This window comes from Spermophilus citellus, assembly GCF_964194105.1.
Source record: "Spermophilus citellus genome assembly, chromosome: 10".
Taxonomy (NCBI): domain Eukaryota; kingdom Metazoa; phylum Chordata; class Mammalia; order Rodentia; family Sciuridae; genus Spermophilus; species Spermophilus citellus.
Window position 1 is genome coordinate 130448467 of NC_138197.1, and position 27415 is coordinate 130475881.

The window sequence follows — 27415 nt, forward strand, 5'->3', positions numbered from 1 at the left end:
GGAGAGAGCCATATATACGACAGATCAGAACACCTTATAAAAATTGCTTTAGGTCTGGGGTGTAGCTCAGTGGTAGAGCACTTGCCTAGCACAGACAGTGCCCTGGGCTCATTGGGGGGGGGGGGAGGATATGAATTGCTTTGGGTTCCTATGGGCTTTTTTACTGTCCTAATGTCTTTTTTTTTTTTTTTTTTTTTTTAAAGAGAGAGGGGGGGGGAGAGAGAGAGAGAGAGAGAGAGAATTTCAATATTTATTTTCCAGTTTTCAGCGGACACAACATCTTTGTATGTGGTGCTGAGGATCGAACCCGGGCCGCACGCACACCAGGCGAGCGCGCTACCGCTTGAGCCACATCCCCAGCCCCATGTCCTAATTTCTAACAGTTGTATTTTATTTAATATTTGGTATGTACAGCCGGGTGTGGTGGCATATGCCTGTAATCCCAGTGACTCAGGAAGCAGAGGCAAGAGGATCACAAGTTCAAGGCTAGCCTCAATAATTTGGTGAGGCCCTAAGCAACTTAGAGAGACCCTGTCTCAAAATAAAAAGGGTTGGATGTGGCTCAATTGTTCAATTCCTGGGACCAAATAAATATATCAATAATAAAATTTGGTATATACAAAGGACTATGTGATACATTTATGTAACATTTATGATACATTTATGTAACATTTTGTAACATTTATGTGTGTTACAAAACATGAGCATTTGAGAATCTCCACTTCCCCACCCAGTTTTCCTTTGTGGTTTCTTTGCCAGTAAAGAGGTTCACTCATCTGTCACTTAAAATATAAGATGTTTGAATCACTACTTTGCCATCCTTTGTCATTCCACGCCTCCTCCAGACTCCCTTTTCCTTTTTTTTTAGAGAGAGAGAGACAGAGAGAGAATTTATTAACATTTATTTTTTAGTTCTCGGCGGACACAACATCTTTGTATGTGGTGCTGAGGATCGAACCCGGGCCGCACGCATGCCAGGCAAGCGCGCTACCGCTTGAGCCACATCCCCAGCCCCGCTGTTCCTGTATTTTGAGCTGGTGTGTTGAGATGGCAACACACCTAGTGTTTGAGTGGAGTGGAGATGACAATTTGCCTGTTAAGATTATTCCCTGGATTACTGCTTGCATTTAAGGACTTCTGTGTGGAAAGGTGTGGTTACTGAACTGAGGTCTTTAACTGCCTTTAACTCTGGGTGACTTGAATGGTCATGGAGAAAGCAGTGATGACTACAAATAGCAAAATGGTGAAGAATGAAAAGTTACCTCACAGTTGACCTTGGGTTTGATACTAGTCTACTACTATTTGATTTTTCTGGTAATTATTAGAAAAACCATCCTAGGAAAGGAGATAGGATTATCAGCATGGGAGAGTTCTGAATGCTTCAGGTAGTTCTTACTGGGCGTTGGATTTTGCATTTACCTCCCTCTTTCTGGATCACTGGTTGTGTTCCATCTCATTCCCAAGCATCCTGTACACACACATCACACTGTACTTATTTATTCCTATGTTCTTGTGCTTGTGGAGCAGCTATAATATCAGAGATTAAATGAACAACAAAAAAAAAGTGAAAGTTTAGATGAATGTCCCTATAACCTTGGGGATGAGACCTTTTTTGGGGGGCGGGGTACCAGAGATTGAACTCAGGGGTATTCAACCACTGAGCCACATCCCAGCCCTATTTTGTATTTTATTCAACCACTGAATTGCTTAGCACCTCTCCATTGCTGAGGCTGGCTTTGAATTTGAGATCCTCCTGCCTCAGCCTCATGAGTCTCTAGGATTACAGGTCTCTGGGCCCAGCGGTGATGAGATTTTTTAAAGAATAACACAAAAGCCATGTAATTTCACTATGTAATATTAAAATTCATATATATAAAGTTCTGTATACAAATTTGTACTAGAGCAACACATATATTCCCTTAATCACTGTGCTATACAAAATCTTACAAAGGGGTTAGAATCAGGATACTCAAAAAATACCCTAAGTGAAAAAGGGGAAAGAGAAAAATTATTTTTTTAAAAAAAGACAGGAAGCTAATAAAATATCATGGCTTTACAAGTAATTGGCCTAGAAATATATAAATACCACCACAAAGTAGACGTTTCATCTTGAAAAAGACCTGAAGTTTGCTTGCGGAAGTGTGGGTATCATTAGATAATAATGTGTGAGTTATTGTGAAATGGCAGAAGGGGAGGGTTATCTGAAGTTTGATGGAAAGTTCTGGCACCATTGTGAATGGGTGTGGTTCATAACATAGGCACCTGATGGCGCTGGTGGATATTTTGAGAGGTGCGTTTGTGTTTTGTGCATCTCCCCATGGCTCATGTCCGCTGAGTATTTTCTAGTGGTTCTTTCATGCATTAACAAATGCCAACTTCATGCTATGCTCAAATTGTTCCTGATATTGGAACAAATTGACTTTTTCAAAACAACAGTTAAATCAGTGCTCTGCTTTAGATTCTACATGAATTAGTAACTCCATGAGTTATCTATAATTATAAACCTTGTTTTGCAGATGAGAAAACTGCAGCTCAGTGAAGTAAAGCTAACTCCAAGATCCAAGGCTTAGATGTGATGACTCTGAATCCTTGTCTTTTTTTTTTCATGAACAAATTTAAAAAGAAATAACAATGGGTGAAATATTTGGAAACATATAAGAAAGAGCAAATTTCTATAATTTATGAAAAAAATCAAACTAGTAAAAAGAAACAACTCAGAAAAATAAAGGTCAAGAATAGGCAATTTATAATGAAAGAAATACAAATGGTCATTAAAATTGAAATAGAAAAAAAAATTTCCTTCATTTAGCGTTTAACCATGCAAAACAAAATGATGACATGTTGGTTTTATCCACTATTTCAGATAGCTGTAGGGAGAGAGAAATGGTGAAAGCACAAATTATCGTAGCCCTCCCAAAGCACGCATCCCAACTATCTAATTTCTAAGGATTCATCCCAAATGAATGATAAGTGGGAAATGATTTTTTAAAAAATTTTTAGATGGAACCAATACCTTTATTTTATTTATTTATGTGGTGCTGAGGATCGAACCCAGTGCCCCAAGCATGAAAGGCAAGTGTTGTACCACTGAGCCACAACTCCAGCCCCTGGGAAATGATTTTTGTACATTTGTAAGAATTGTTAATAATGCTGAAAAAAAAATGAAAGCAACTATTATCACTGAGTGACTAAATAGATCCAGTGGACCAATACAATTTAGTATTGTGACTTTTCAAAAAATATTATATTTATAATGGTTGACAGTAAATGCTCTTCATGTTTTATTAAGCAAACAGAGCATTAGCATTTTGAGTGGAATCTCATCTTTGCAAAACTATTTGCATGTATGTGCATGTTTGTGTGTACAAGCAGGTCTTCTGTAGGAAGAAGCCTGAAAGGATACACATATCAAAATATTGTCAGTGGATGTCTCAGGGTAGTAGAATTGCTGGATTTTAAATTTTTGTTCTCTTCATTTAACTTTTCTAAATTTTTCAGTAATTTGTTTTATGATTTAAAAAAATTAAGACATTGTCTAACACAAGGTGCATAATAAATACAAAGTATAAAAATAAACGAGCAAAACAAAAAAGAATAATGAGTAGGGCTAGTGACATGTGACTATAATCTTGGCTGCTTGGGAGACTGAGGCTAGAGGGTGGCAAGCTTGAGGCCAGCCACGGCATTTTAGTGAGACTCTGTCTCAAAATAAAATAAAAAGGACTGGGGATGGGCTAGGGTTGTGGCTCCACGGTAGAGCGCTTGCCTAGCACATGTGAGGCCCTGGGTTCGATCCTCAGCACCACATAAAAATGAATAAGTAAAATAAAGATATTGTGTCCAACTACAACTTAAAAAAAAAAAAGGACCCAGATGTAGCTCAGTGCTTGCCTGGCATGTGCAAGGCTGTGGGCTCAATCCCCAATATCACAAAAAAAAAAAAAAGAGAGAGAGAGGAAGGTGGGGCCCTTGTAAACTAACACACTGCTTATCTAACAGGGCTAGGTAACAAATACCTACTGAAGAATTGTTGACTTACTGCAGTTTGGAGAGACTGTTGCCCCATCTAGGAGATTTGGATTCCTTATTTCTAACCAAATTAGTCTGACCATATTTCGGGTTATCTTACTCTAAATAGATGCAATGGGGCTGAGCTGGGCAAAGTAACTTGCTACCTCTAAGTCACAAGCTCCATAAAGTACAGATGAATTTGGGACACTTGTAGATGAGACACAGGGCTGCCTGCGATGCATGGTTAACAACCACAACCTCTAATTTTGGTTACATGCTTTTAAAGAGACCAGAACCCAGAAATAGTTTCATGAGTCCCTGCATACTTTTTTAAGCAATGTAGCCCTAAGTTTAAGAAGCAGCCTAAAACAGAAATGTGGCTTAGAGAGGAATGGGGTGAGCTTGGGTGTGCCTACCCAGCTCTTGGGAAGCCTGTCTCTGGCCCTGGGCCCCGTGGGCTACAGCAAGAAACTGAACTTTATTTTCAAAATTCCATAAATGTTCTCCCAGGCCTCCCTTCTCTGGGTTTCATAACCACCCTCTGTGGAAATGAGAGCCTGTGTAATCGCAAAGCACAAATGATCAGAGAGGGAGTATTGAGAAGACATTAGGATGTGCCCACAGGACGCAGCTTAGAGTCACAGAGTCGGCCTGCTCCTGGGGCCTGCGCCCTGGTTCTCCAGGCTTCCCATTCTCTGGCACTGCAGGGTGCATGCTCCCCACCCTGGAGATGCTCCAGAGGCTCTTGTGGATCCTCTCTGTAAGTGTTCGTCATTTTTTATAGTAGATGGACACAATACCTTTATTTTATTATTTTTACATGGTGCTGAGGATTGAACCTAGTGCCTCACACGTGCTAGGCAAGCAATCTAACAACGGAGACACAGCCCCAGCCCATTGCTTTTTTTGTTTTTTAACTTTATTTTATTTATTTTAAGTTTTTTTTTTTTTTAGTTGGACACAATACCTTTATTTTATTTATTTTTATGTGGTGCTGAGGATTGAACCCAGCACCTCGCACATGCTAGGCGAGCACTGTACCGCTGAGCCACAACCCCAGTCCCCCCATTGCTCTTCTTAACGGCCCCCCCACACCACTCTGTCCTGACCTGGCTGCCTAGAAATGTCTCCACTGGATCTTTCTGTGTGACGATTGAGAGGGAAATTTTTGTTTAAAATAATTTTTAGTTGTAGATGGAGACAATACCTTTATTTATTTATTTATTTATTTATTTATTTGTATGTGGTGCTGAGGATCGAACCCAGGGCCTCACGCATGCTAGGCAAGTGCTCTACCACTGAGACACAGCCCCAGCCCTGAAAGGGATATTTTTTTAAATTTAAGCAATCTCATTTCATCTGCCTACACATTCTTAACCTGTTTTGTGAACTAAGCCTGTGACCTTTGTACACCAGCTTGTCTTCCCCCACAAAAGGATTTTGAGAGCACTTGATGAGATGAGATAAGCGGGCCTAAGTGCCTGTGTAGTGGGTACTCTAGATGTATCAAAGTAGGGAGCTTCCTCAGGGCCTGCCCCTCACCAAGCACTTTGCATAAATTATCTTATTAATTCTCAGAGCAAAGAAGCCAAGTGGTGTTTTCTCAGCTGCCTTTTGTGGTTGGGAAGTTGAGAATAGAGAGGAGTAGCTTGTCCACATTGACACAGCTAGTAGGGCTAGCTTCTTGAGATGCACACTAAAGCCCACGCCTAACCACCAGGCTGCCTCAGCCTTCTGTCTTCCTCAGGGGAAAACAGGTAGCCAGTGAGAGCCTCTGAAAATAGGCCTCTGTGTTGATTTCCCAGAAAGCCAGGATTTTAGGGCATTCTGGAAGGCTCAACAAACAGGTTTCTCTTGATCATTTTCTTAAAGCTTTTTATAATCTTTTGTTGTACTTGTGTGAGCACTAGTTTGTGTTTTGTTTAGATTTTGTGCTGAATTTGAGAACATTTCTTAGTTGAATTGTGTACAAGAAAATTGGACTTGGTTGGTATGAGTTGCAGTATCTGTGGCAATCTGCCCACTTCTTCCCACACATAACAGGTTGATTGAGGACAGAGCAGAGTATCTCGGTATTGGTAAGTAGTACCACTGTAAGGATTTAGTCTGCTGAAATGCTGTTTTACCCAGCAGGTTAAGCTGACTGAATGCTTATGGTGCTGAACTTGAAATGCTAAGCTCGAGTTACCTGTATGGAGACCACTCTAGAAACCTACCCCCTCACGCCCATCCACACCCCCCCCCCCGCAGTGTTCTGCTTGCTCTTCTCATAATTCTTCATACTCCAGACACCCGCTCCACACATAGTATCAAAGACGTGGGAGGGACTCGCTGGTGGAGGCTTGGGGGAATGAATGGAAATGGTGCTTTTTTTGTTATTGTGGTGATAGTGGTTGGTTTGGTGTCCAAATCAGAGCATCCTATGGCCTTGAGAATTTGGAGAGAAGGGACCACCCACTGTTCAAGAACAAGCAGTAGCTTCTTGGGGGGATGTATTAGTATGAGGAAAAGAAAAGGAATTTGTATAGTGTAGAGAATTATAGCTGAAAATAAGTGAAACAAAACTCAGGCCCCCAGACTCCTAGTAAGTAGGGAGCGGTTTTAGGGAAGAAGTTGTGAGAGAGAAATTATTAGTCGTGGAACAAGTTGGGTTTGGGTAAGCCTTTGGAAGGACTAGGGAAGAAGCCCTGGAAGAAGACTTAAATCCTTTTGGACTGGGAATTCAGGAGTTGCAGGTACTTAGAACATGATCTAGAAGGGGGAACACGATCTCCAGGTGGACACATCCTTCTGGTCCCACAGACTCCCTGCCCACAGGGAAAGGGTATAGCTAGAGGAAGGCTAGAGGGGGCCTGTAGAGCATGGAGTCCAGGGCAAGGGCAGGTTGCTTTTGCCTGGGCCTTCTGGCAGTGCTCTGTGGTGCAATAGGAGAACAAAGTAGAGTCAGAGAACTGGTTCTACTCCTAGCTGTGCTCCAACAAGTTGTGTGATCTTGGTCAAGTTATTTCCCTGCTCTGGACTTCACATTATGATCTTTCCATTCTTTCTGCCCCTAAAGATCCCTGACTTTGGCATCATCGGCTTCACTGTCCCTGAGCATTTCCAAGGGCACCAATGGAGAGGAGGCCCCAGAGCTTGCCTGCTGAGGAGTAAAGGGTTAGGGAGAGGTGGGATCTGGCACACTGCAGCAGTGGCGCATGCCTGTAATCCCAGCAGCTCAGAGGCCGAGGCAGGAGGATTGCAAGTTCAAAGCCAACCTTAGCAACTTAGTAAGACCCTGTCTCTAAATAAAAAAAATATAAAACGGGCTGGGGATGTGGCTTAGGGGTTAAGCGCCCCCAGATTCAATCCTCAGTACCCAAAAAAAAACACTACTGAGATAAGAAGTAGCCTCATAGACCAAAACGGCTGTGCTTCAAAGCCTTAGGACAGTAACTACCCACCCTCTGCCTCATTGTCTCCTGACCCATTTCTGCTTTTTAGAAAAGGCATTGGATTTTCATGCCTCAGTTTCTTTTCTTTCTTTCCTTTTCTTTCCTGCCCTCCCTTCTTTTCTTTCGTGCTGGGGATGTAACCCGGGGCCTGAAGCTTGCTAAGCAAGCACTCCACCACTGAGCTATACCCCAGCCCCCTATGCTTCAGTTTCTGAGAAGTCTGAAAGTTAGTATTTGGGGTAGCAATAACATTACTCCTTTTCTTTTTGTTCACAGAGATGCTGCAGTTCGTCAGCAATCAAGTGGGAGAGTTCCCTGACTTGTTTTCAGAACAGCTGTGTGGCTCCTTCCCTGGCAGTGGTGGTAGCAGCAGCAGTAGTGGCGGCAGCAGCGGCAATGGCAGGGGCAGCAGTGGCGGAGCCGTGGACCCCTCTATACAGCGGTCATTCAGCCAGGTCCCGTTATCTTCCTTCTCTCCCTCAGCTGCCTCCCCCCAGGCTCCAGCCCTACAGGTCAAGGTCCCTTCTACTGCAGTTCCCACCCCACCGAGGGCAACCCCTATTCTCCAGCCCCGGCCCCAGCCCCAGGCTCAACCGGCAACTCAGCTGCAACAGCAGACAGTAATGATCACCCCAACATTCAGCACCGCTCCACAGACGAGGATCATCCAGCAGCCCCTGATCTACCAGAATGCAGCCACCAGCTTTCAAGGTGATTCAGATGTTGGATGTGGGGCTGCTGGGTAGCTCCAGAGTTCTTGTGCCAGTTTTCTGCCCATGCAGATAATTCTATCCTCTTTAAGTATGGCCCTGTCTGGATGAGCGTCAGGTCACTGGCCCTATGAACTGGTGCAGGAATGTTTTACATTCTGCTTCCTCAAAGACCTTAATATCTGTTAGGCCTAGTTCAAGGTACTTGGTCAAAGAGTCCAACAGAGCATGGTAGACACAAGGCCATCCTAGTAACTAGAGACACACAGTCGTGAATAAAATTAGGTCTCAATCTTGGCTAGGCAGCAGCCAGGCCTCCGCACCCACAGGTGGGAATGATCAATTCAGCAAACAACTCTTGAGCATTCACTGCAGAGATGAATATGACTTTTAAAATAGGTGCTGTTTCTGAGTTGCAGGTCCTCTGTATGTGATGAGTGAATGAGTGACTGAAGTGCTTGTTCTTTCTGTGGTGCACTGCATCCCAGTGACCGTGGGGAGCTCTGGGTGTGATGAGTACTGCTCTGAATTTGAAAGACCCTGATAGTTGTTTAAGGGGTTTGGAGAATTGGGGAAGGGGTGGAATAAAGGCAAAAAGCTGAGATCATGGTCCCAGAGCACATTTTCCATCCAGAAGGGATGGGAGGAAATGAAGCCCCTGGGAGTTGTTGATTCTCAACATCTATTAACTCTCTCGCTGGGTGCAGTCATTTGCCAGTTAGCTTCCTTTACCTCCACCCAGCACCCAGAGTAATAAAACAATTTGTACTCGTTCTCTCAGAAATTGATGCAACCCTTACGGGATGTTCTTATGCTCTAAACCAGCTTGTAAATGGCTGTGCACATCTTTTTCAGCAGCAGGTGGGAAGTTGGAGTCATTATGAGATACTCCATCCTTGGGTTAGTGCTGCAGCTACAGTGACAGCTTGCATTTCTCATCCATGTGACTTTTTCCTCCTTTTCCTCCAAGTCCTTCAGCCTCAAGTCCAAAGCCTAGTGACATCCTCCCAGGTACAGCCAGTCACTATCCAGCAGCAGGTGCAGACGGTACAGGCGCAGCGGGTGCTGACACAAACAGCCAATGGCACACTACAGACCCTTGCTCCAGCCACAGTGCAGACAGTTGCTGCACCCCAGGTGCAGCAGGTCCCGGTAGGTGGTTGAAAAGGGCTCAAGGAGGTTGGGACTATTGCCTGGTCTTTGGTTGAAGATGTAGTCTGTATATTAGGAAGGACCGGTCAGAGTATACAAGGAGCAGCTGGCACAGTTGGTAGGGGCACTTGGACCCCGGGATGTATCTGTGAGAAGTGTACAGAGTCTTAGCTAAGACTGCATCTGTAGAGCTACAGTGGCACCCTACCCTTCAGAAAGGCTGGTATAGTGATTATTGACACATATAATAGGTATAAACCTGGAAAGAAATATACCAGATTGGTATCTCTCAGATGATTTTCTTTTTTTAAAGAGAGAGAGAATTTTAATATTTATTTTTTAGTTTTCAGCGGATATAACATCTTTGTTTGTATGTGGTGCTGAGGATTAAACCCGGGCCGCACGCATGCCAGGCGAGCGCACTACCGCTTGAGCCACATCCCCAGCCCAGATGATTTTCTTTACAAATTTTTCTTCCCTTCCCTTCCTCCTCCTCCTCCTCCTCCCCTTCCTCCTCCTCCTCCTCCTCCTCTTCCTCCTCCTCCTCCTCCTCTTCCTCCTCTTCCTCTTCTTTCTCCTCCTCCTCCTTCTTCTTCTTCTTCTTCTTTTTTTTTTCCTAGTACTAGGTATTAAACCCAGAACCTCACACTGTACCACTGAGCTATACCCCTAGCCCTTTTTTATTTATCTAATATTATTATTATTATTATTATTATTATTATTATTTTGAGACAGAGTCTCCTTAAGTTGCCCAGGCTGACCAAGAACTTGCAATCCTCTTGCCTCAGACTTCCAAGTAGCTGGGAAATTTCCCCTATTTTCTGCAATGAATACTGAACATGTTTTTCTTTCTAGGGGAGGAATGTGTATTATCTTTATAGAAAAGCATGTTGTTTTTATGTCATGTGCTATAGTAAACCCTATTTTTTTTTACTAACAGACTAATTTATCTTTTTTTTAAAAAAAATCAGGTTTATCATTTTTGCATCTCAGCCATCCTGGCTTTCCTGAGTCTTTACAAAGTCAGAACTGTCTCCCTCTACTGTCCACCTTGACTGGACCCTGCTCTGCTCCTACCAGGCTGCTAACACTGCCTTCCTCACAGCTTAAGAAAGCCTTAAGACACAGGGTCCTCTTTAACTGTCCCCTCTCTCCCTGTCAGCCAGTGTTCAGGCTATACAAAATAGCCAGCTTTTGAATGATTTCTATGAGATTTCCTGTAATTTTTTGATTCTCGGTTTCATGAAAAGCATATTTTCTTTTTCTTTCTTGGAGTATCTATGCAGTTAGAAATAAATGTGAAATAAGAAAAGTAATGTCACCTTCCTTTTCCTTATCTTCCTTCCCCATCTAGGTCCTGGTCCAGCCTCAGATCATCAAGACAGATTCCCTTGTTTTAACCACACTGAAGACAGATGGCAGCCCTGTCATGGCTGCAGTCCAGAACCCAGCCCTCACAGCCCTCACCACCCCTATCCAGACGGCTGCCCTTCAAGTACCAGTAAGAGATTCCTCCTTCCCTGCCCTCCTCCCTCCTTCTCCTTTCTTGGAGGTATTAGGCTTCAGAGATGTGAAATCCACATGCTGAGTAGATGTTAGAAGCTCTATAGAATATTTTGGTCATATTGTAAATATCACCTTGTTTCTTTTTTTAGAGAGAGATTTTTTTTTTTTTTTTTTTTTTTGGAGAGAGAGAAGAGAATATTTTAATATTTATTTTTCAGTTTTCGGTGGACACATCTTTATTTTATTTTTATGTGGTGCTGAGGATTGAACCCAGCGCCCCACGCATGCCAGGCGAGCACGTTACCTCTTGAGCCACATCCCCACCCTGAAAGAATTTTTTAATATTTATTTTTTAGTTTTCGGTGGACACAACATCTTTATTTTATTTTTATGTGGTGCTGAGGATCGAACCCAGCACCCTGCGCATGCCAGGTGAGCGTGTTACTGCTTGACCCACATCCCCAGCCCTCACCTTGTTTTAATTTTGTTTTCCCTTGAGAAAGTTCCACCAGTGTTAAATAAGAATCCTGGCATCTTCAAGGGGTGGCAAAGAGTACTAGAGCAGCGCCTGTTCCTGGGCAGCTACTCTACACAGGACCATTACCTCTTAGGTCCTACTGCTTGTGGAGGTTGGCTTCTGAAGCTCCCTAGGGGCGCCAGGCAGGAAGGGGCACAAAGGTGGGGAGCATGAAAAGCATTCATCCTTCAGCTGAGGGGTCTCAGCCACTTTCAGCATCCTGTGACAGAAAAGTCTGATTGAGTAAATGGTGAATTAAAATGTGGACACATTAGCTTTATTCATAAAAGCCAAGAACTAGAAACAACCCAAATGTCCACAGGAGAACAGATAAACAACTTATGATATATTCATACAATGAAAGTGAGTGTGCCAATCAATAAGAAAAGTAACTATTAATGCATAGTACCACATGACTAAACCTCAAAAATAGTATGGAGCCAAAGAAGCCTATCACAAATAATTCCACTAACATGAAGTTCAAGAAGAGACAAAGGACAGCTATGGTGATAAAGTCAGAACAGTGATTATAAGGGGGGGGCAGGAGGGAACTTGCCCAGGAGAGGGGTCTACATCTTGGCCTGGGTTGTTATACACATTGTATTTATGTAAAACCTTATCGAGGTCTAAACTTAAGATTTCTGACTTTTATTATGTGTAAATTATTTGTTAATGACTAAAGAAGCTTTTTATTTGTTTATTGGCCACTTTATTGGAGCCATTTATTGTAGAAAATAAAACATTTGTAAACATCACAAAATAAGAGGGGAAAGCAGAGATGAAGAATAGAAGAGAGAAGCCCTTTTGGTCAGCCTATTTTTTTAATAAAATGACTCAGATTGAGAATGCCTGTTCTGCCCTTGAGCTCTTTGAGGGCCAAATTGTAGAAAGAAATACAGTAATTTATTAAATTGTCATATGAGAGAGAAAAAAATGTGTCATATAACCAGAGAAAGTTTTCTCTGTTACCAACTAATGTGATTCACTGAGAGGTGGTTAATAGTTGGAGGATTCAGAGGAGGTTCACAGTTTGAAAGCAAAGCAAAATTATATAACTTGTTTCTGGAACCCGTAGATCAAAAGTCAAGACATGTTTAGCCATCTTAATCCTCTGGTGGTATAATTTATCATGAAAGAGAGATAATAACTGAGGTGCCATGGCTTTAAGGCCTTTGGGGACCTACCTTAATTAACCCAAGAAGGGTCTCCGATCACATGACACATTGCCAGATGATGTGACTTGGCCAGCAAGCAGCTCTGTGTTGTAAGGTTGCTTTACTTAAGACTAATGAAGAGATAATTCTACCCCTACTCTAGACCCTGGTGGGCAGCAATGGGACCATTCTCACCACAATGCCCGTGATGATGGGGCAGGAGAAAGTGCCCATTAAGCAGGTACCCGGGGGAGTCAAGCAGCTTGAGCCTCCCAAAGAAGGAGAAAGGAGGACAACACACAATATCATTGAGAAGCGATATCGCTCCTCCATCAACGACAAAATCATCGAGTTGAAGGACCTGGTTATGGGGACAGATGCCAAGGTAGGTGCCAAACAAAATGGCATTTCATGCCCATCATCTCCCCTGCACTTTTCTTTGCTATGAGAGTTAGGGAAGTCCCAGGCTTTGTTGAGTGTCTTCAAAGAATGAGTTAGAGATGTGTTCTTAATGTATCTTGGTGTTTGTCAGCATATAAAATATTAACTAACATAAGGGGATTAATGGGGGTTGGTAAGGCAGTGATTTGCGGGCACCTTTTACTCCTTCACCTGTGCTCTTCTGGGACCATGGACCCCAGCAGCGGAGGCAGAGACACCTGCCACTCACCAGTGGCCAGATACAGGCTGTGTGCAGGTTGGAGGCAGCGGAGGGCATTGCTGGCATATCCTTAGCTATGTTCAGGGTAGCTATAATATTTTTACCTTTTAGGGAAGAGAGAGGAGAGATTGGGTTTATGACCAATAGCAAATAGAAGAAATTCATTTTTCATATATTCTATTGTGACGAATGTATCTCCCAACAATAGGAGATTTTTTTAAAAACCTATTATCTGTTTACTTTCACTGGTATTTTGAAAGAAAATTTCATTATTTTTCCTTGTGTACCTTTACTTAAGATAACGGTCCTAATGCTCTGGGTTTTTTGTTTTGTTTTGTTTTGTTTTTGGTAGTTGTGTATGGACAGCATGTGTTTATTTTATTTATTTTTATGCAATGCTGTGGATCGAACCCAGTGCCTCACACGTGCTAGGCAGGTGCTCTGCCACTGAGCTACAGCCCCAGCCCCAGTACTCTGGTTTTTGTTAGTCTGTTTGCTTGCAGTGTTGGAGATCTAACCCAGGGCTTTATGATACTATGCAAGTGTTCTACCACTGAGCTACATTCCCAGCCCAGTTCTCTGGTCTTTTGTTTGACATTTGTTTTCCTTAAAGTTTGTTTTTGTGCTAGGGATAGTATAAGGAGTAGGAATAATTGCTAGTATGTATTGTGTGTTGATGACATGCTAGGCTCAAGGCTAAGCTCTACATATACTGTCTCATTTAGCCCTCACTGCCAACCTATGACTCACATGCTATTATTACCCCCATGTTAAGGAAAAGGAAAGTGAGGTTCAGAGATGCGGAGAATCTTGTTCCAGGTAACCAGCAGCTGAACGAGCATCTTGCATCCCCACCTTCAAGCTCTAAAGCTCTGCTTTCTCCACTCTGGTCTGCCCTGGCTTCATTGTGTTTTACTGGTTCTCTTTCCCAGATGCACAAGTCCGGTGTTCTGAGAAAGGCTATTGATTACATCAAATACTTACAGCAGGTCAATCATAAATTGCGCCAAGAGAACATGGTGCTAAAGCTGGCAAATCAGAAAAACAGTAAGTGTGCCCATTGAGAAAGGGGTATCAGGCTTCCTTTATTCAAGAAGCCCCACCCAGCCCAGTTCTAACCTAGGTGGAGCTCTATAAAAACAGATAATTTTCCCTATGGGGTTTTCTTTGCAGAGCTTCTGAAGGGCATTGACCTGGGCAGTCTGGTAGACAATGATGTGGACCTGAAGATTGATGACTTTAATCAGAATGTCCTTCTGATGTCTCCCCCGGCCTCCGACTCAGGGTCCCAGGCCGGCTTCTCCCCCTATTCCATTGACTCTGAGCCAGGAAGTCCTCTGTTGGATGATGCAAAGGTACAAATTTTTGAAATCCCCAGACCCTTGGAATTTCTTCCATATCCCCACTAAGAAAATTGTGAGGAGGCCTCAGAGAGTGAGTCCAACTGTTAAGAGCGCATAAGCCATAGAGAAACAGGAATTCTGTGAAATTAGCTTAAGTTCTCAGAAGAGAAAACTGACACAGGTGGCAGGGGACAGTCCCCTCGGGTTTAACTGATCTTCTGAAAAGCCCCATCAGAAAGGAATGAATGAATGCCAGATCTAGAACCAGGACACAGAGCAGCTATTGGTGGGGTGGGCTCTGGGAGTTGCTAGAGGCGCCTCATTACTTCTCTTTACCTTAATGGTCCTAGCAAGACCACTTTGTGAGGCTGATCAGTCGGTTTAGGATGAGGCTACCTCTGGGTCCTCTTTCCGGAAATGACTACAGTTTGCAATCTAACAGATAACTTTCCAACCAAGGGCTTTTAATTCTCAATAAAAGCCCCTGGCAATTGAAGTTTAATGGAATTAGTTAAAAGAGACTCTGAGCCTAATGATCTTCTTGGGAAACTATAGAGGGAGACCACTGGGTCCTGTACTATATTTTGACTTTGGCAGTTTCTGACTCCAAAAGCACAAAGTTTCATTCTAGTGTACATTTTTGACTAATCTATTTTTTTTATATATCTTACTTTTATTAAGGAAGTTTTATTTTTGAAATATTTTGTAAATGTAATTCTGTTTGATAACAACAAACCTTATGACATATAAATTGAATTAAATAGGCTTCTGACTCATCAAAATTTTTCAAATGGTTTTTAAAATATTAAAAGGGAGTGACATGATATGTACACTTCAGGACTCAGGGGAGGACTTGGGAAATCTGACTCCGGCCTTCTTCCTTCCGTCACTATGGACCTCATTGGCTACCAGATCCTCTGTCTCCAGTCCTTCTATAAAATGGGAGTGAGGGGAAGCAATGTTCCGGTTTTAAAACAGGCGCAGTCCTTTAGGTAGAATCATGCTGAAGCATGGTCTTTTATCATCTTTACTGAGATAAAATTTAAATGCTATAAAATGTACTTTTTTTTTTTCTTTTAATGTACTGGGGATTGAACCCAGGGTTGCTTTACCACAGAGCTACATTCCCAGTTCTTGTTTTTTATATGCCTTGATTTTATTTGTTTATTTTTAGGTAGCATTGAGGATCGAACTCAGTGCCTCACACATGCTAGGCAAGTGCTCTACCACTGAGCCATAACCCCAGACCCCCAGTGCTTTTTATCTTTTACTTTAAGACAGGGTCTTGCTAAGGTAGGTTGGCCTCAAACTTGTGATGCTCCTGCCTTGGCTTCCAAGTTGCTAGGATTCAAGCATCTGCCACTGCACCTAGCAACAGATTACCTATTTTAAATGTACAGGGCCAGGAGTTTTAACACATGCGCACATTGTAATCAAAATGTAAAGCATCCTTCCATCAGCCCTCAAGCTCTCTTTTCGCACGTGTGTAGACAGTTCATACTCTTCAGCCTCAGGCAGCTACTACTGATCCACCAGCTTCCTGTCATTTAGATTTGTTTTGGTTCCTCTGAAATTATACAGAAATGGAATCATGCAGTGTGTTCTGTTTTGTGGAAATAACTATTTTAAAAGAAAATCTCTCTGCCTTTGTTCTTTGAAACATTCTTTTCTTGGTGGGTGAGAGGAAGAGTGCTCCAATATTTGAGAAATCATTTGTGAATTGTGGACTTCTTAACTCCCTCCTGTTTTTATTCCTGTCTGACTTAATGGTCTTGAATTTAAACCTCACAGTATGATCCCTCTTGTATAATATATAAAAGTAAAGTGCTATAAAAGCCCATGCAGTATTCCAACCCTGAGGCCCTGTTTTAAAGGTCAAAGATGAACCGGACTCTCCTCCTGTAGCGATTGGCATGGTGGACCGCTCTCGAATTCTGCTGTGTGTCCTCACTTTCCTGGGCCTCTCCTTTAACCCGCTGACTTCCCTCCTACAATGGGGAGGGGCCCATGATTCCGACCAGCACCCGTACACAGGCTCTGGCCGTAGTGTACTGTCATTTGAATCAGGTAGGTAGGGGGCCCCTCATGCCACCTGGGTGTAGTGTACTGCTATGGCAAGAGAAGGGTCCTGTGTATAAACCACATAACATATCTACCAGACTGTGAAGGAATAGGGGGCTCCTTGCTTCTGAAGGGGACTGGCATAAACTATACTGTGGAGATAACAAGGCACACCCAAGTTCGGTCAGAAAGAGCAAAACAAACCAGAAACCTGTACTGCACTAATTACCCTGGGGTTGGGCAGGTGGGAGGGCAGGGATAGTGCCTATTTGGGGGAGTTGGTGGTGTTTTTTTGTTTGTTTTTTGTTTTTAGAGAATTTTTTAATATTTATTTTTCAGTTTTCGGGGGACACAACATCTTTATTTTATTTTTATGTGGTGCTGAGGATCGAACCCAGCGCCCCACGCATGCCAGACGAGGGCACTACCTCTTGAGCCAGATCCCCAGCCCTGTGGTTTTGTTTGTTTTTTTTTTTTTTAACCTGGGTTTTGAAACCAATGTCCTAACCCTTTGGGCTAAGATTTTTGTGGCTCCATGGTGACAAGGGCTACAGGATTTCTATTTAGACTATAAAATTGTCTGCCCTTTCTTCTGAAAATGAGGTAGAAGGCTCTTTCTTGAATGTTTTACTGCTGGGGTCTGTTAGTTGCCTGGCTGTTCCATGAGGAGCCCGCTGAGATACCCCTCTTTAGGTTCTGGAGGCTGGTTTGACTGGATGATGCCAACGCTCCTCCTGTGGCTAGTGAATGGTGTCATTGTCCTGAGTGTCTTTGTGAAACTGCTGGTCCATGGGGAGCCGGTGATCCGGCCACATTCCCGTTCCTCAATCACCTTCTGGAGGCATCGGAAGCAGGCGGACCTGGACCTTGCCAGAGTGAGTTCTATTATCCACCTTTTCTCTTCATCCCCACGGCTGGGCAAAGAATTCAGGGATTGATATTGAGTCCCCAGCATAGATGAAGACCTGTGGCAGCTGCTGTAGTAACTCAGAGGAGAGGGTACCTATGTGTAGATCATGCTGTGGACACAAGATGTCTGTGGTATGACAGGAAGAATAAAGTACATCTGGGGCTGAAGAGATGAGTTCTGCCTGAGGGGACCTGAGGTGTGGGTGGGGCTGACCAAGGCTAGAAGGATAGGCGGGCACGGCAGAAGGACCTTCTCAGCTGATAGCAGCATGAATACACAGGCTACTTGGAAATTGGCAAGTTCTGTGGGTGTGTCTGGAGTACAAAGTGTCAGAGAATGAGGACAAAAACCAGTACTGTGGTTAATTTTAAGCTCAAATTAGAACTTTGACCAGTAACTGAATTAGGGCTTTATATCCAATTCTCTGGAAAACCAGGGAAGGTTTTTGAGCAGGAAAATTAGCTGAAAGTTTTCATTTGAAATAAATAAAGGGTGTTTAGGGGAAGGATTCAGTGGCAACTCAAAGCATTAAAGGGAGAGTTAAACTTCTCAGGAGGTATGTGAACCAGAACATTCCTCAGCAGGTAGTAAACCCTGACTGAGCCTGTAAACTTCTGCAAGCTGCAGTGCCTTCAATTGAGAATCTGATTGGCCAGCCTGGATCTGTCAATCATGGCATGGCTGTGGGTCCTAAAATATAGATGTGATTTGAGGAGCCATTTCCCAAGATGGATATCCTAGAGGCAGATTCAGATGTCTTTCTGGCAGCTATATGAAGAGTAAGTTGGAGGAGGGAAAAATGAAATTTACAGAAACAAATTAGGGGACTCTTGAAAAATAGGCCAGGCAAGAAATGAAGACAAGAGCCTAGAGTTTAAAGGAAAAGCAGAACTGAAGAAACAAATTAGGGGACTCTTGAAAAATAGGCGAGACGTAAAATGCAAAGGAAGTGGTAGTGGGGTTAGCTCAAAAGATGGGAGAGGCTAGAAGATGTTTGTGTTTTTTCTAGGCCTTGTTGCTTGGAAATATGAGAAAGTTCTTTGTAGAGTGAGTAGTGACCAGGAGGCAGGCTGTGGGGGTTGAGAAGGGTCAGGATCCAAGTATTTAGGAAGTTGCACATCTGCTGCGAGAGGGTGCTTGGGGAGAACTGGATTAGTGAGACAGAAAGGGCAAGAACCAAAAACTGAGTCTGAGGAACAATCAACCTTCTAGGTAAAGAGAGCAGAAGAAGTGGGGGATCCTGCTTCCTATAAAAACCTTCTGCGCTAATGCTTCTCGTGGCCGAGAGAGGGTAGAGAGAGGTCGTCAATGTTAATATAGCACCATGAACTCTCCATTAGACCCTCTCAGGTTGTCAAAGAGATCCCAGGTTAGGGTAGTTCAGCTATGAGTTTGCCTAAAACCATAGGTCTCAAACTTCAACCAGCATAAGATTTGGACATCTCAACACCAGAGGTTGTGATTTAGTAGGTCTGGGGCAGGGCCCCAGTGTCTGCATTTCTCACGGACTCCCTGGGCCTGCTGCTACTGGCCTCCGAGGACCAGTAGCTTTTGAGATCCCAAAAGCCTAAAGGAGCAATGCCGTTCAATGCCGTTCATCTAAATTTGAGTTACCATCTTGTATGTAAAAGCTAGTGTGGGGAACTCTGACCAGCATTTACTCAAAAGATGAACACACTGTAGTCCAGTTTAGTAAAAAGGCTAGGAAGTATCTCAAAAGTTAGCAGCGATTTTTTTCCCCATATGGAATGAGATTACAGGTAGTTTCTTTTTACTTATACGCATATATGTGTGCATATATTTATTTATTTAGCCGCGTGTGTGTGCCTTTGTATGTATGTGTGTATACACATATAAATTTTTTTGTAGCTTTCCGAAGTTTCCCAGATTTTCCTTAATGAGGACAGATTCTAATAATGGAGTTGGGAGAATAGGAGTCTATTAAAACAAAAAATCCACAGCAAAGCCAGTCACCATACACCCTCTTCCTGCTTTGTAGGGAGATTTTGCAGCTGCTGCCGCCAACTTACAAACCTGCCTTTCAGTTTTGGGCCGGGCACTACCCACCTCCCGCCTGGACCTGGCCTGTAGCCTCTCCTGGAACGTGATCCGCTATAGCCTGCAGAAGCTGCGCCTGGTACGTTGGCTGCTCAAGAAAGTTTTCCAGCGCTGGCGGGCCACCCCTGCCACTGCAGCTGGTTTTGAGGACGAAGCTAAGAGCAGCGCGCGTGATGCAGCCTTGGCCTATCATAGGCTGCACCAGCTGCACATCACAGGTGAGTGACCAGCTACTACTGCATGGCTTGCTGCCAGGTGCCCCGTGCCATCTCCTCCAGTTTGCCAGGTCTCCACCCTGAGTGAAGCCCCCTTTACATTGCTTTTTTAGACTCACTTTCCACCTCATTCATAGCTATAATTTATCATCTCTAAGCTGCACATTTTGTTCCTAGTAACTTCTCTATACTGCCCCCCCTTTTTTTTAAAACATCTTTATACTTTTGATGTATCTTATAAATAATGACACATTGTGGATTAGCTGGTAGTGATACTTAAATTAATATGTGACTTAAAATTAATGGCATCTTAGAATCAATGAAATATGATCATTTATTTTATTCATTAAGCTCCTGCTCTAATAGAGACACAGACAGCCCTGCAGATGGATGACAATTCAGTGTAGACTTAGCACAAGGAGGAGGGGATTAAGAAAGACTTAGTGGGGTGGGGGATGGGTATAAAGCCTTGGCTTCTACAGGAAGAATGCCTAGGTCAGCAGCTCTGCAGGAGGTGTGCCTTTCAGGCAGAGGGAAGTCACCAAGCCCTGCACTAGGTCAGCTCTTAAGGACAATATTCCAGTAGTCCTAAAGCCAGGGCATGAGGGCAGGGCACTGCCCGCATGGGAAAAATCTGAATTCCAGCAGGTGGGGGAATCTTGTAGTGTATCAGTAGGATCCATTGAAGGGCATTTGGAAAATAACGACCCAATCCGATCGGTGCTTCTTGTGTAGAAGTAGTTCTCCCTGGTGACAGAGAGAGGGTGGATCTGAGAGGATTAAGGCTAGAGACAGAGGCCAAATAGGAACTGAGGCAGCTTGAAGATGAGAAATGCTGAAAGCACAGATGGAGAAAAAATTAGCAGGTAAAATTCACTGGGTTTGGGGATTCAGTGGATGTGACAGATACAGAAAGGAGCCAGCCAGGATGTTTTCTTGGCTTGTTGCTCTGGAGTTTGGGTGAATGGTGATGCCACTGATGAAGGTGAAGGGAACCAGAGGAAGAGCAGTTTTCCCAGGAAGAGGTGATGCCCTTTGTTTTGAACACTTGCCTGTGAGACATGGGCAGGAATTGTACTATAGGTAGCTGGACCTGCAGGACCTGCAGCCTGGGACAGAAAGTGGACTCTGGGCCTGCAGGGGAGAGTGAAAACAAGGGAGCTGATGAGAAAAGACATGTGGAAGGAATCCTCAGTAAGACAGGCAGAACATGGGAGTCTGAGTGGACACTGCTTGCAAAGGGCAGTCACAGGTCAGAGGAAGATTGAGAAGTGTGGCTTGGGGAGCGAAGACAGAGATGGTAGAGGAGGGTGAGTTATTGCTGGGACTTACACCAGTAGTAAGGTGAGGGCCAGAAAGTAATTGTAGATTTTGGAAGGTGCTGGAAATCACTGCTGACTTCAAGGAGCTTTAGCCAGAAGTGGAACAGACTTGGGCACTTAGACTAGAGGGCTGGCCAGGAGTGGAGCCAGTTATACAGTTTTTAAGAAATCCCTATTTGCAAAGCTCCCCTGCTTCTTTTCTTTGCCTTTCAAGTGTCTTTGGAACCGACAAACCCCTCACCCAGGTTTCTGATCAGGAAACTTTGTTGTATTAGCTGTCAAATTCTAGAGAATTTCATCTGGAGAACCTCACATCACTCATTCCCTCCACATTCACTGAGCATTCTCCAGACTAGGGCCTGTGGAAGGCACTGAGGGAACAGGTGACCACAGTATGGTTTCCAGAACGCTGCCACTGTACTCTACCCTTCTCCCCTTGAAGAGAAAGCTTAATGCCTATTGGGGGAGACAGACACCCCAGGTCAATACACATTTTTATGAATCACAGGGCTGAAGGTTTCCTGTGCTGATTTAAGTGGGAAGAACACAACTAAGTGAGGTCTAGTGGCCTGACTTTGCCTCTTCCCAGCCTTTGAAAACCAACGCAAGCAAAAATGAGCGAGCCTCAGGGCTGCCCCTAGGAGGGTTGTTGTGCAGCTTTCACAGGTAGACCTTTCCTGGTCTCCCACCTACCAACCTCACACACGTCTGGCCATCATTGCTCAGTTTTGTTACTTCTTCAGTGGGATATGTGCTTATATATTATAATTCAAATCAACTTTGGGCTCTTGTTTGTTTAAGTTTTCATTACCTCCACTGAAATGTTAGGAGACTCAGTACTATATCAGCAGAATGTAGCCATGCCGTTGACATTGTTTTGGAAAATATTGCCTCTGAGTCCTATAAAATGACCAGCAATCAGGACAACTCACATTTTACAGAGCCAGGTGCCCAGCCACCCTGTGAGGTAGACAAGAGCACACAGCTAGTAAGTCACAGAGCCTGGTGTCCCGTCCAGACCTGTTTGATCACAAAACTCAACTCCTTTCTCCTTGGGAACCACTGTTGCTCTGATTGTGCTACAGAACGTAGGGAAATGTTTGGTTTAGGAAATCTGTCAACATTAGTGTCTGTTTCTGCCTGCCCTAGGGAAACTTCCTGCAGGATCTGCCTGTTCAGATGTACACATGGCTTTGTGTGCTGTGAACTTGGCTGAGTGTGCAGAGGAGAAAATCCCACCAAGCATGCTGGTTGAGATCCATCTGACAGCTGCCATGGGACTCAAGACGCGGTATGGAGGCAAGCTCGGCTTCCTGGCTGTGAGTACCCTTCATTTCCTTCTACAAAACTCTGCTGAGCACTTTCCCCAACCAGTAGCTAAAAAGCAGTATGGGCCAACACTCTGGTATCTACCAGCTGAAGGAGAGGTATTCATTGACTCATGCATTCCACAAATACTTATAGCAGTAAATGAAACAGACCAAGATTCCTCCACTCCTGGCCCTTATAGGCATATGCCATATAAGCAGGACATTCTGGTGTCCTGAGGGAAGAAGACTGTTTCAGAGACCCTGTGTGGCCTGTACTCAGGGACATTCAACTCTTCATACTTGAAATCTTTTGGTTATATTTTTTGGTTATTTTCTGCACGCAAAAGGCATTTATTGATCACAGCACTATGAGTCCAGAAACGAAAAGCAGTGCTTGTCTGCAAAGAGCTCATGTCAGAACTAGGGTGGGAACTGAGATTATCAAGTGTCTCCCAATATGCCTGGCAAGGTGCCAGCGTGGGCATTCACAGCTGGCTAATTCCCAATCCTTGTTATCAACTAGTTCACAGCATCTGCTGACCTCAGACTTTCTTTTAGCCTTGTTTTACACAGGGCCCCATTTTGGGTAGAATGCTGAACACATTCAGTTATGTTCAAAACAGAATTATCACATTTCTGTATCTCAGTAATAGAGGCAATAAGCTGAGAATGAACAGGCATGTGTCCTATGGTAACACTGTTTCCTGAAGTTCGCACCTATAGTCTAGGTGACAAGGGCCAGAGAAACCTGGTCTTTTCCATGTTTTAGCCCTGTTTCTGTGACCACAGTTAAGACATCCTTCATTTAGCAGTCTTTACTGGGCACTTGCTCTGGGTTGGGCACTTCCAGAGTAGACATATCACAGTGATCAGAGCCTTTACCCTGTCCTTGGGGAGCATACAATCTGATAGGGGTCAGGCTTTCAGAACAGGGCAAGGATGAGTACCGCCCCCATTCAAGCTAACCACTATTGTGAATCCCACCACCATAGTTTATTGTTTTTGTTTTTTGTGCTTTTTTTGGAGGGGGGTATTACTAACCTGCTGCCTAAAGAGCATGCTGGTCTCCTGACTGGATCTTAGGGGAGGTCAAGGTGAGCTTTCTGGGAAATATGAATCCAGGAAGGCCTCTCCCCTATGCAGTTTGTTTGTCTTTATGCTCTGGGCCAAATTACACATGTAATTTTTCGGCCCTCACCCCCCCAAATATTTTGAAGACATTTATTTTACTGAAGTTCAACATACTTGGAGAAGAATGCACACAGTTGAACTTGAGGAATTTTCACAAAAGGAACTCACCTGTGTAAAACCACCCACCCAGATCATGAAAAAGAATATTCCCATTCAAGCTAACCACTATTGTAAATTCTACCACCATAGTTTAATCTATTGTTTTGGGGTTTTGTGCTTTTATTTATTTATTTATTTATTTATTTATTTATTTATTTATTTATTTATTTATTTTGGCGGGGGGTATTACTTGGCATTGAATACATGGCCTTAAGCTTGCTAGGCAAGCGCTCTACCACTGAGCTTATCCCCAGGCCTTCTGTAAATTTTTTATTGAGGAATATATGAAAGTAGATAAGTACACAAATCATAAGTACACCGTTGTGATTTTACAGAGTAACCCATTTAACCAGCAGACAGATCAGGAAACAACCTCAAGGGCTGGGGTTGTGGCTCAGTGGCCCAGTGGTAGAGCACTTGCCTAGCATGCATGAGGCACTGGATTCAATCTCCATCACCACATAAACAAGTAAAACAAAGGTACTGGGTCCATCTACAACTAAACACATATTTGAAAAAAAAAAGGAAAAGGCAAAGAAACAACCTCAAAAGTTCCCCTTGTAGTCATTCCAAGTCCCCCAGCCCAGGATAAATGTCTGATCACTCAGATGTTTTGCCTCTTTGTAAACTTTACATTAGGAGAGCAGGCAGGGCATACTGTTTTGTGTCCTGCTTCTTTGCTCACTGTCAGGTGTATGAGTCATACGTGTTGTCACATGGAGTTGCAGGCTTTCATTCTCACTGCTTTACACTGTTACACTGATTGTTCATTGTGGATGGATTTTTTAGTTGCTTCCTGTTTGAGGTTTTCTGAATAGTGCTGCTGTGAGCAAAGGTATTGCAGGGCCATACGTTATGCATATTTCTAAAATGGTGCCAGTGGTATGCCTGAATTCCACCTTCACACTCTCACCAAATACATGGTAGTGTCGGCGGGGGGCTTCCTTAGTCCTTTTAGTGTATCTCATTGTAGAGTCTCTTTGTGAAAACCCTATTCAACTGAGTCTTACCTGTTTTTTCACTTGTGCTATTTGTCTTTTCGTGGATATGGGACTTCTTTATTCTAGATGTGATCCTTTTTTGGATATATGATTCTGCAGATGTTTTCTCCCACTCTGACTTATTTGCGTATTCTGAAATCTAGATTAATAGTCTTTTATAGTTAGATGTTTTGTTTTATTCAGCCAATCTTTGCTGTGTCAGAGTCATGAAAATGTTCTCCCGTGGCGTCTACTATAAGCTGTGTTTTTTGCTTTTCACATTACAAATCCCTGATCCACTGGAATTGATTTTTTTATACAGATGTCTAACTGACCCAATACATATATTATTTGTTGTTGTTATTTAAAAAAAAAAAAATCAGGCTGGGGAATATAGGTCAGTTGGTGGAGTGCAAGTCTTGCATGCATAGGGCTGTGGATTCAACCCCCAGCACCACCAAAAAAAAACAAAAAACAAAACTCCACTGCAGGGCTCGGGGTATGGCTCAAGTGGAAGCGCGCTCACCTGGCATGCGCGGGGCGCTGGGTTTGATCCTCAGTACCCCATAAAAATAAAGATGTTGTGTCCACCAAAAAATAAAAAATAAATATTAAAAAATTCCCTCTCTCTCTCTCTCTCTCTCTCTCTCTCTCTCTCTCTCTCTCTTTCTCTCTCTCAGTGAGTACGACGCCTTTTTTTCATAAATCTAGTGTCCAAAAGTGGTGGGTCAGTTTCGGGACAGCTTTCTGGGAAATATGAATCTACCACACAGCCCTAAAGGCTTGGTTTCCTAGTTGGTCTTATTATCTAGACATATCAGTCCTCCAGCTTTAGTGACAATTTTTTGCTCTTCTTTTGGCCATATAAATTTTACAATCAGCTAGTCATCTCAAAAATCCCATACAGATTATCCCTAAAAGCCAGGTACAATGGTATGTGCCAAGGCAGGAGGATTACTTGAGCCCAGGAGTTCAAGACCAGCCTGGGCAATATAGCAAGACCCTATCTCAAATAAAGAAAAGTGCCCCTGACCATGAGCCCCCAGAAAACATTTTGTATGCCTGACAAGCAGTGAATAATTTAGTGTATATTTTCTCAGAATTTTTTCACTGCACATACTAATGTGTCTATAGGTTGTGATTTATTTAACGTAATTATACCATAACCTTGTTTTGCCACTTGCTTTTTTTCAACCTAATGATAGATCTTGGTCTTTTTTTTTTTTTTTTGGGGGGGGGGTACTGGGGATGGAACCCAAGGGAGTTTAACCACTGAGTCACATTCTCAGTCCTTTTTATTTTTTATTTAGAGATAGGGTCTCACTGAGTTGCTTAGGGCCTCAGCCTCCTGAGCTGCTGGGATTATAGGCAAGTGCCACCGCACCCAGCTTGGTCATCTTTCTTTGTAGTGGTCTTCTTCTGCAGAGATACTTGGTGCTGCTAAAGGACATTTGGATCATTTCCCGCATTTGCTGTTAAGCACTGGGTTTCAGGGAGCATCTCTTTATATTGTCTTCACCCACCTCTATAAGAGCTTCCTCAGACTGAATCTCTAAAGATGATGATGCTGATGATGATGGGTCAAAGGATAAGTATTCGGAACTTTAGTAGTGTTGCCCAATTTGCATATATTCAGTAAGATGGGGAAGGAGAACAACTACCATCTATTTCTAAGGTAACTGGCCCTTTCTGTTTAGTTCCTTTGGGAGGGGTAAATTAAAGAGACCCAGATACTTTCTTAAAATAAAGATCCAGAAGGAAGATGGTTTGAGTTGGTGAGATAGACTCAGCTAACAAATGAGCCAGGCACTGGGGGCAGGTGGAGGGCTAGCCAGCCTCTGAAAATGTTTAGACCAGAGGTTTAGATTCATGGCATCATGTGTCTGATTTGTTTTGTTTTGTTTTTAAAATAATTTTTATTTTTTAAAAGTAAATTGTACATTACAGGGGAAAAAAAAACACACAAGCAAAGAACAAAGTCATCCAGTCACAAGAAGCTTAGTTGGACGTGTCCCTCTAGGTTGTGTGCATATATACACAATATCCCATTTTGTGTGATTGAGATTGTGGTGTGTATTATGCTTTTCCACACATCGTGAATATTCACCAATTCAAAATCCTGAAGCTACATGAGTATTTTTTGATAACCAAGAATACACCAACTCAATCTGTTATCCTTTCTTGGGGACAAAAATTTCACTGATGACAGAAATGGCAACAGGCCTCTAGATAGACATATTGGCAGAGTTACAACTAAAACAATTCATTCCCTTAATGCTCAATGTAAAATGAAACAGCAACAGAATACACCAAGCTTGTTAATCATTAACAGATTTCTACTACTAAAATATTAGCAAGAATGCATGTTCCCAGTGAATTAAAATATTCCTATAGTACAGCCAGAAGATGCACACACACCAGTGGCTCACATCAAAATGTAAATCTTTTGAGCACTTGCTTCCATCTTTCTGTGTGTCTCCCTGTGCCCCTCTGCTGCCAGCCTAATGAACAAGTCCTGATACACAATGCCCAGAGATAAAACAATTCCATGTCCAAGATGCATCTTTTCTATCAATTATAACAAAAAGATATTTACAAGTTGGCTAATTCACTAGCACTACTTTTTATGATTCACTGTCACCTCAAGCATCTAGAAAGCTTAAATATTGTGAAATGAAGTATGAACTTTGTGCACAAAAACACAATTTACCAAAAATGTACATATAGATATATGGTTATAATCTAAACCTGTCTTCCAAATATGGAGACTTTAGCAAAGAG

General features: G+C 43.1%; 1 protein-coding gene across 2 annotated transcripts in view; it reads left to right on the forward strand.

Moving 5' to 3' along the window:
- Positions 1–27415, forward strand: part of SREBF2 (sterol regulatory element binding transcription factor 2) — a 62915-nt gene that overhangs the window by 17256 nt on the left and 18244 nt on the right. For both annotated transcript variants that reach the window (XM_081311414.1, XM_081311413.1), the window contains exons 2-11: positions 7722–8156; positions 9126–9307; positions 10662–10808; positions 12648–12869; positions 14078–14192; positions 14319–14500; positions 16363–16555; positions 17243–17424; positions 19459–19735; positions 22204–22373. In XM_081311414.1, coding sequence (XP_081167540.1) covers positions 7724–8156; positions 9126–9307; positions 10662–10808; positions 12648–12869; positions 14078–14192; positions 14319–14500; positions 16363–16555; positions 17243–17424; positions 19459–19735; positions 22204–22373 — 2103 coding nt within the window. In that variant the 5' untranslated portion in view covers positions 7722–7723. The remainder of the gene's footprint in view (positions 1–7721; positions 8157–9125; positions 9308–10661; positions 10809–12647; positions 12870–14077; positions 14193–14318; positions 14501–16362; positions 16556–17242; positions 17425–19458; positions 19736–22203; positions 22374–27415) is intronic.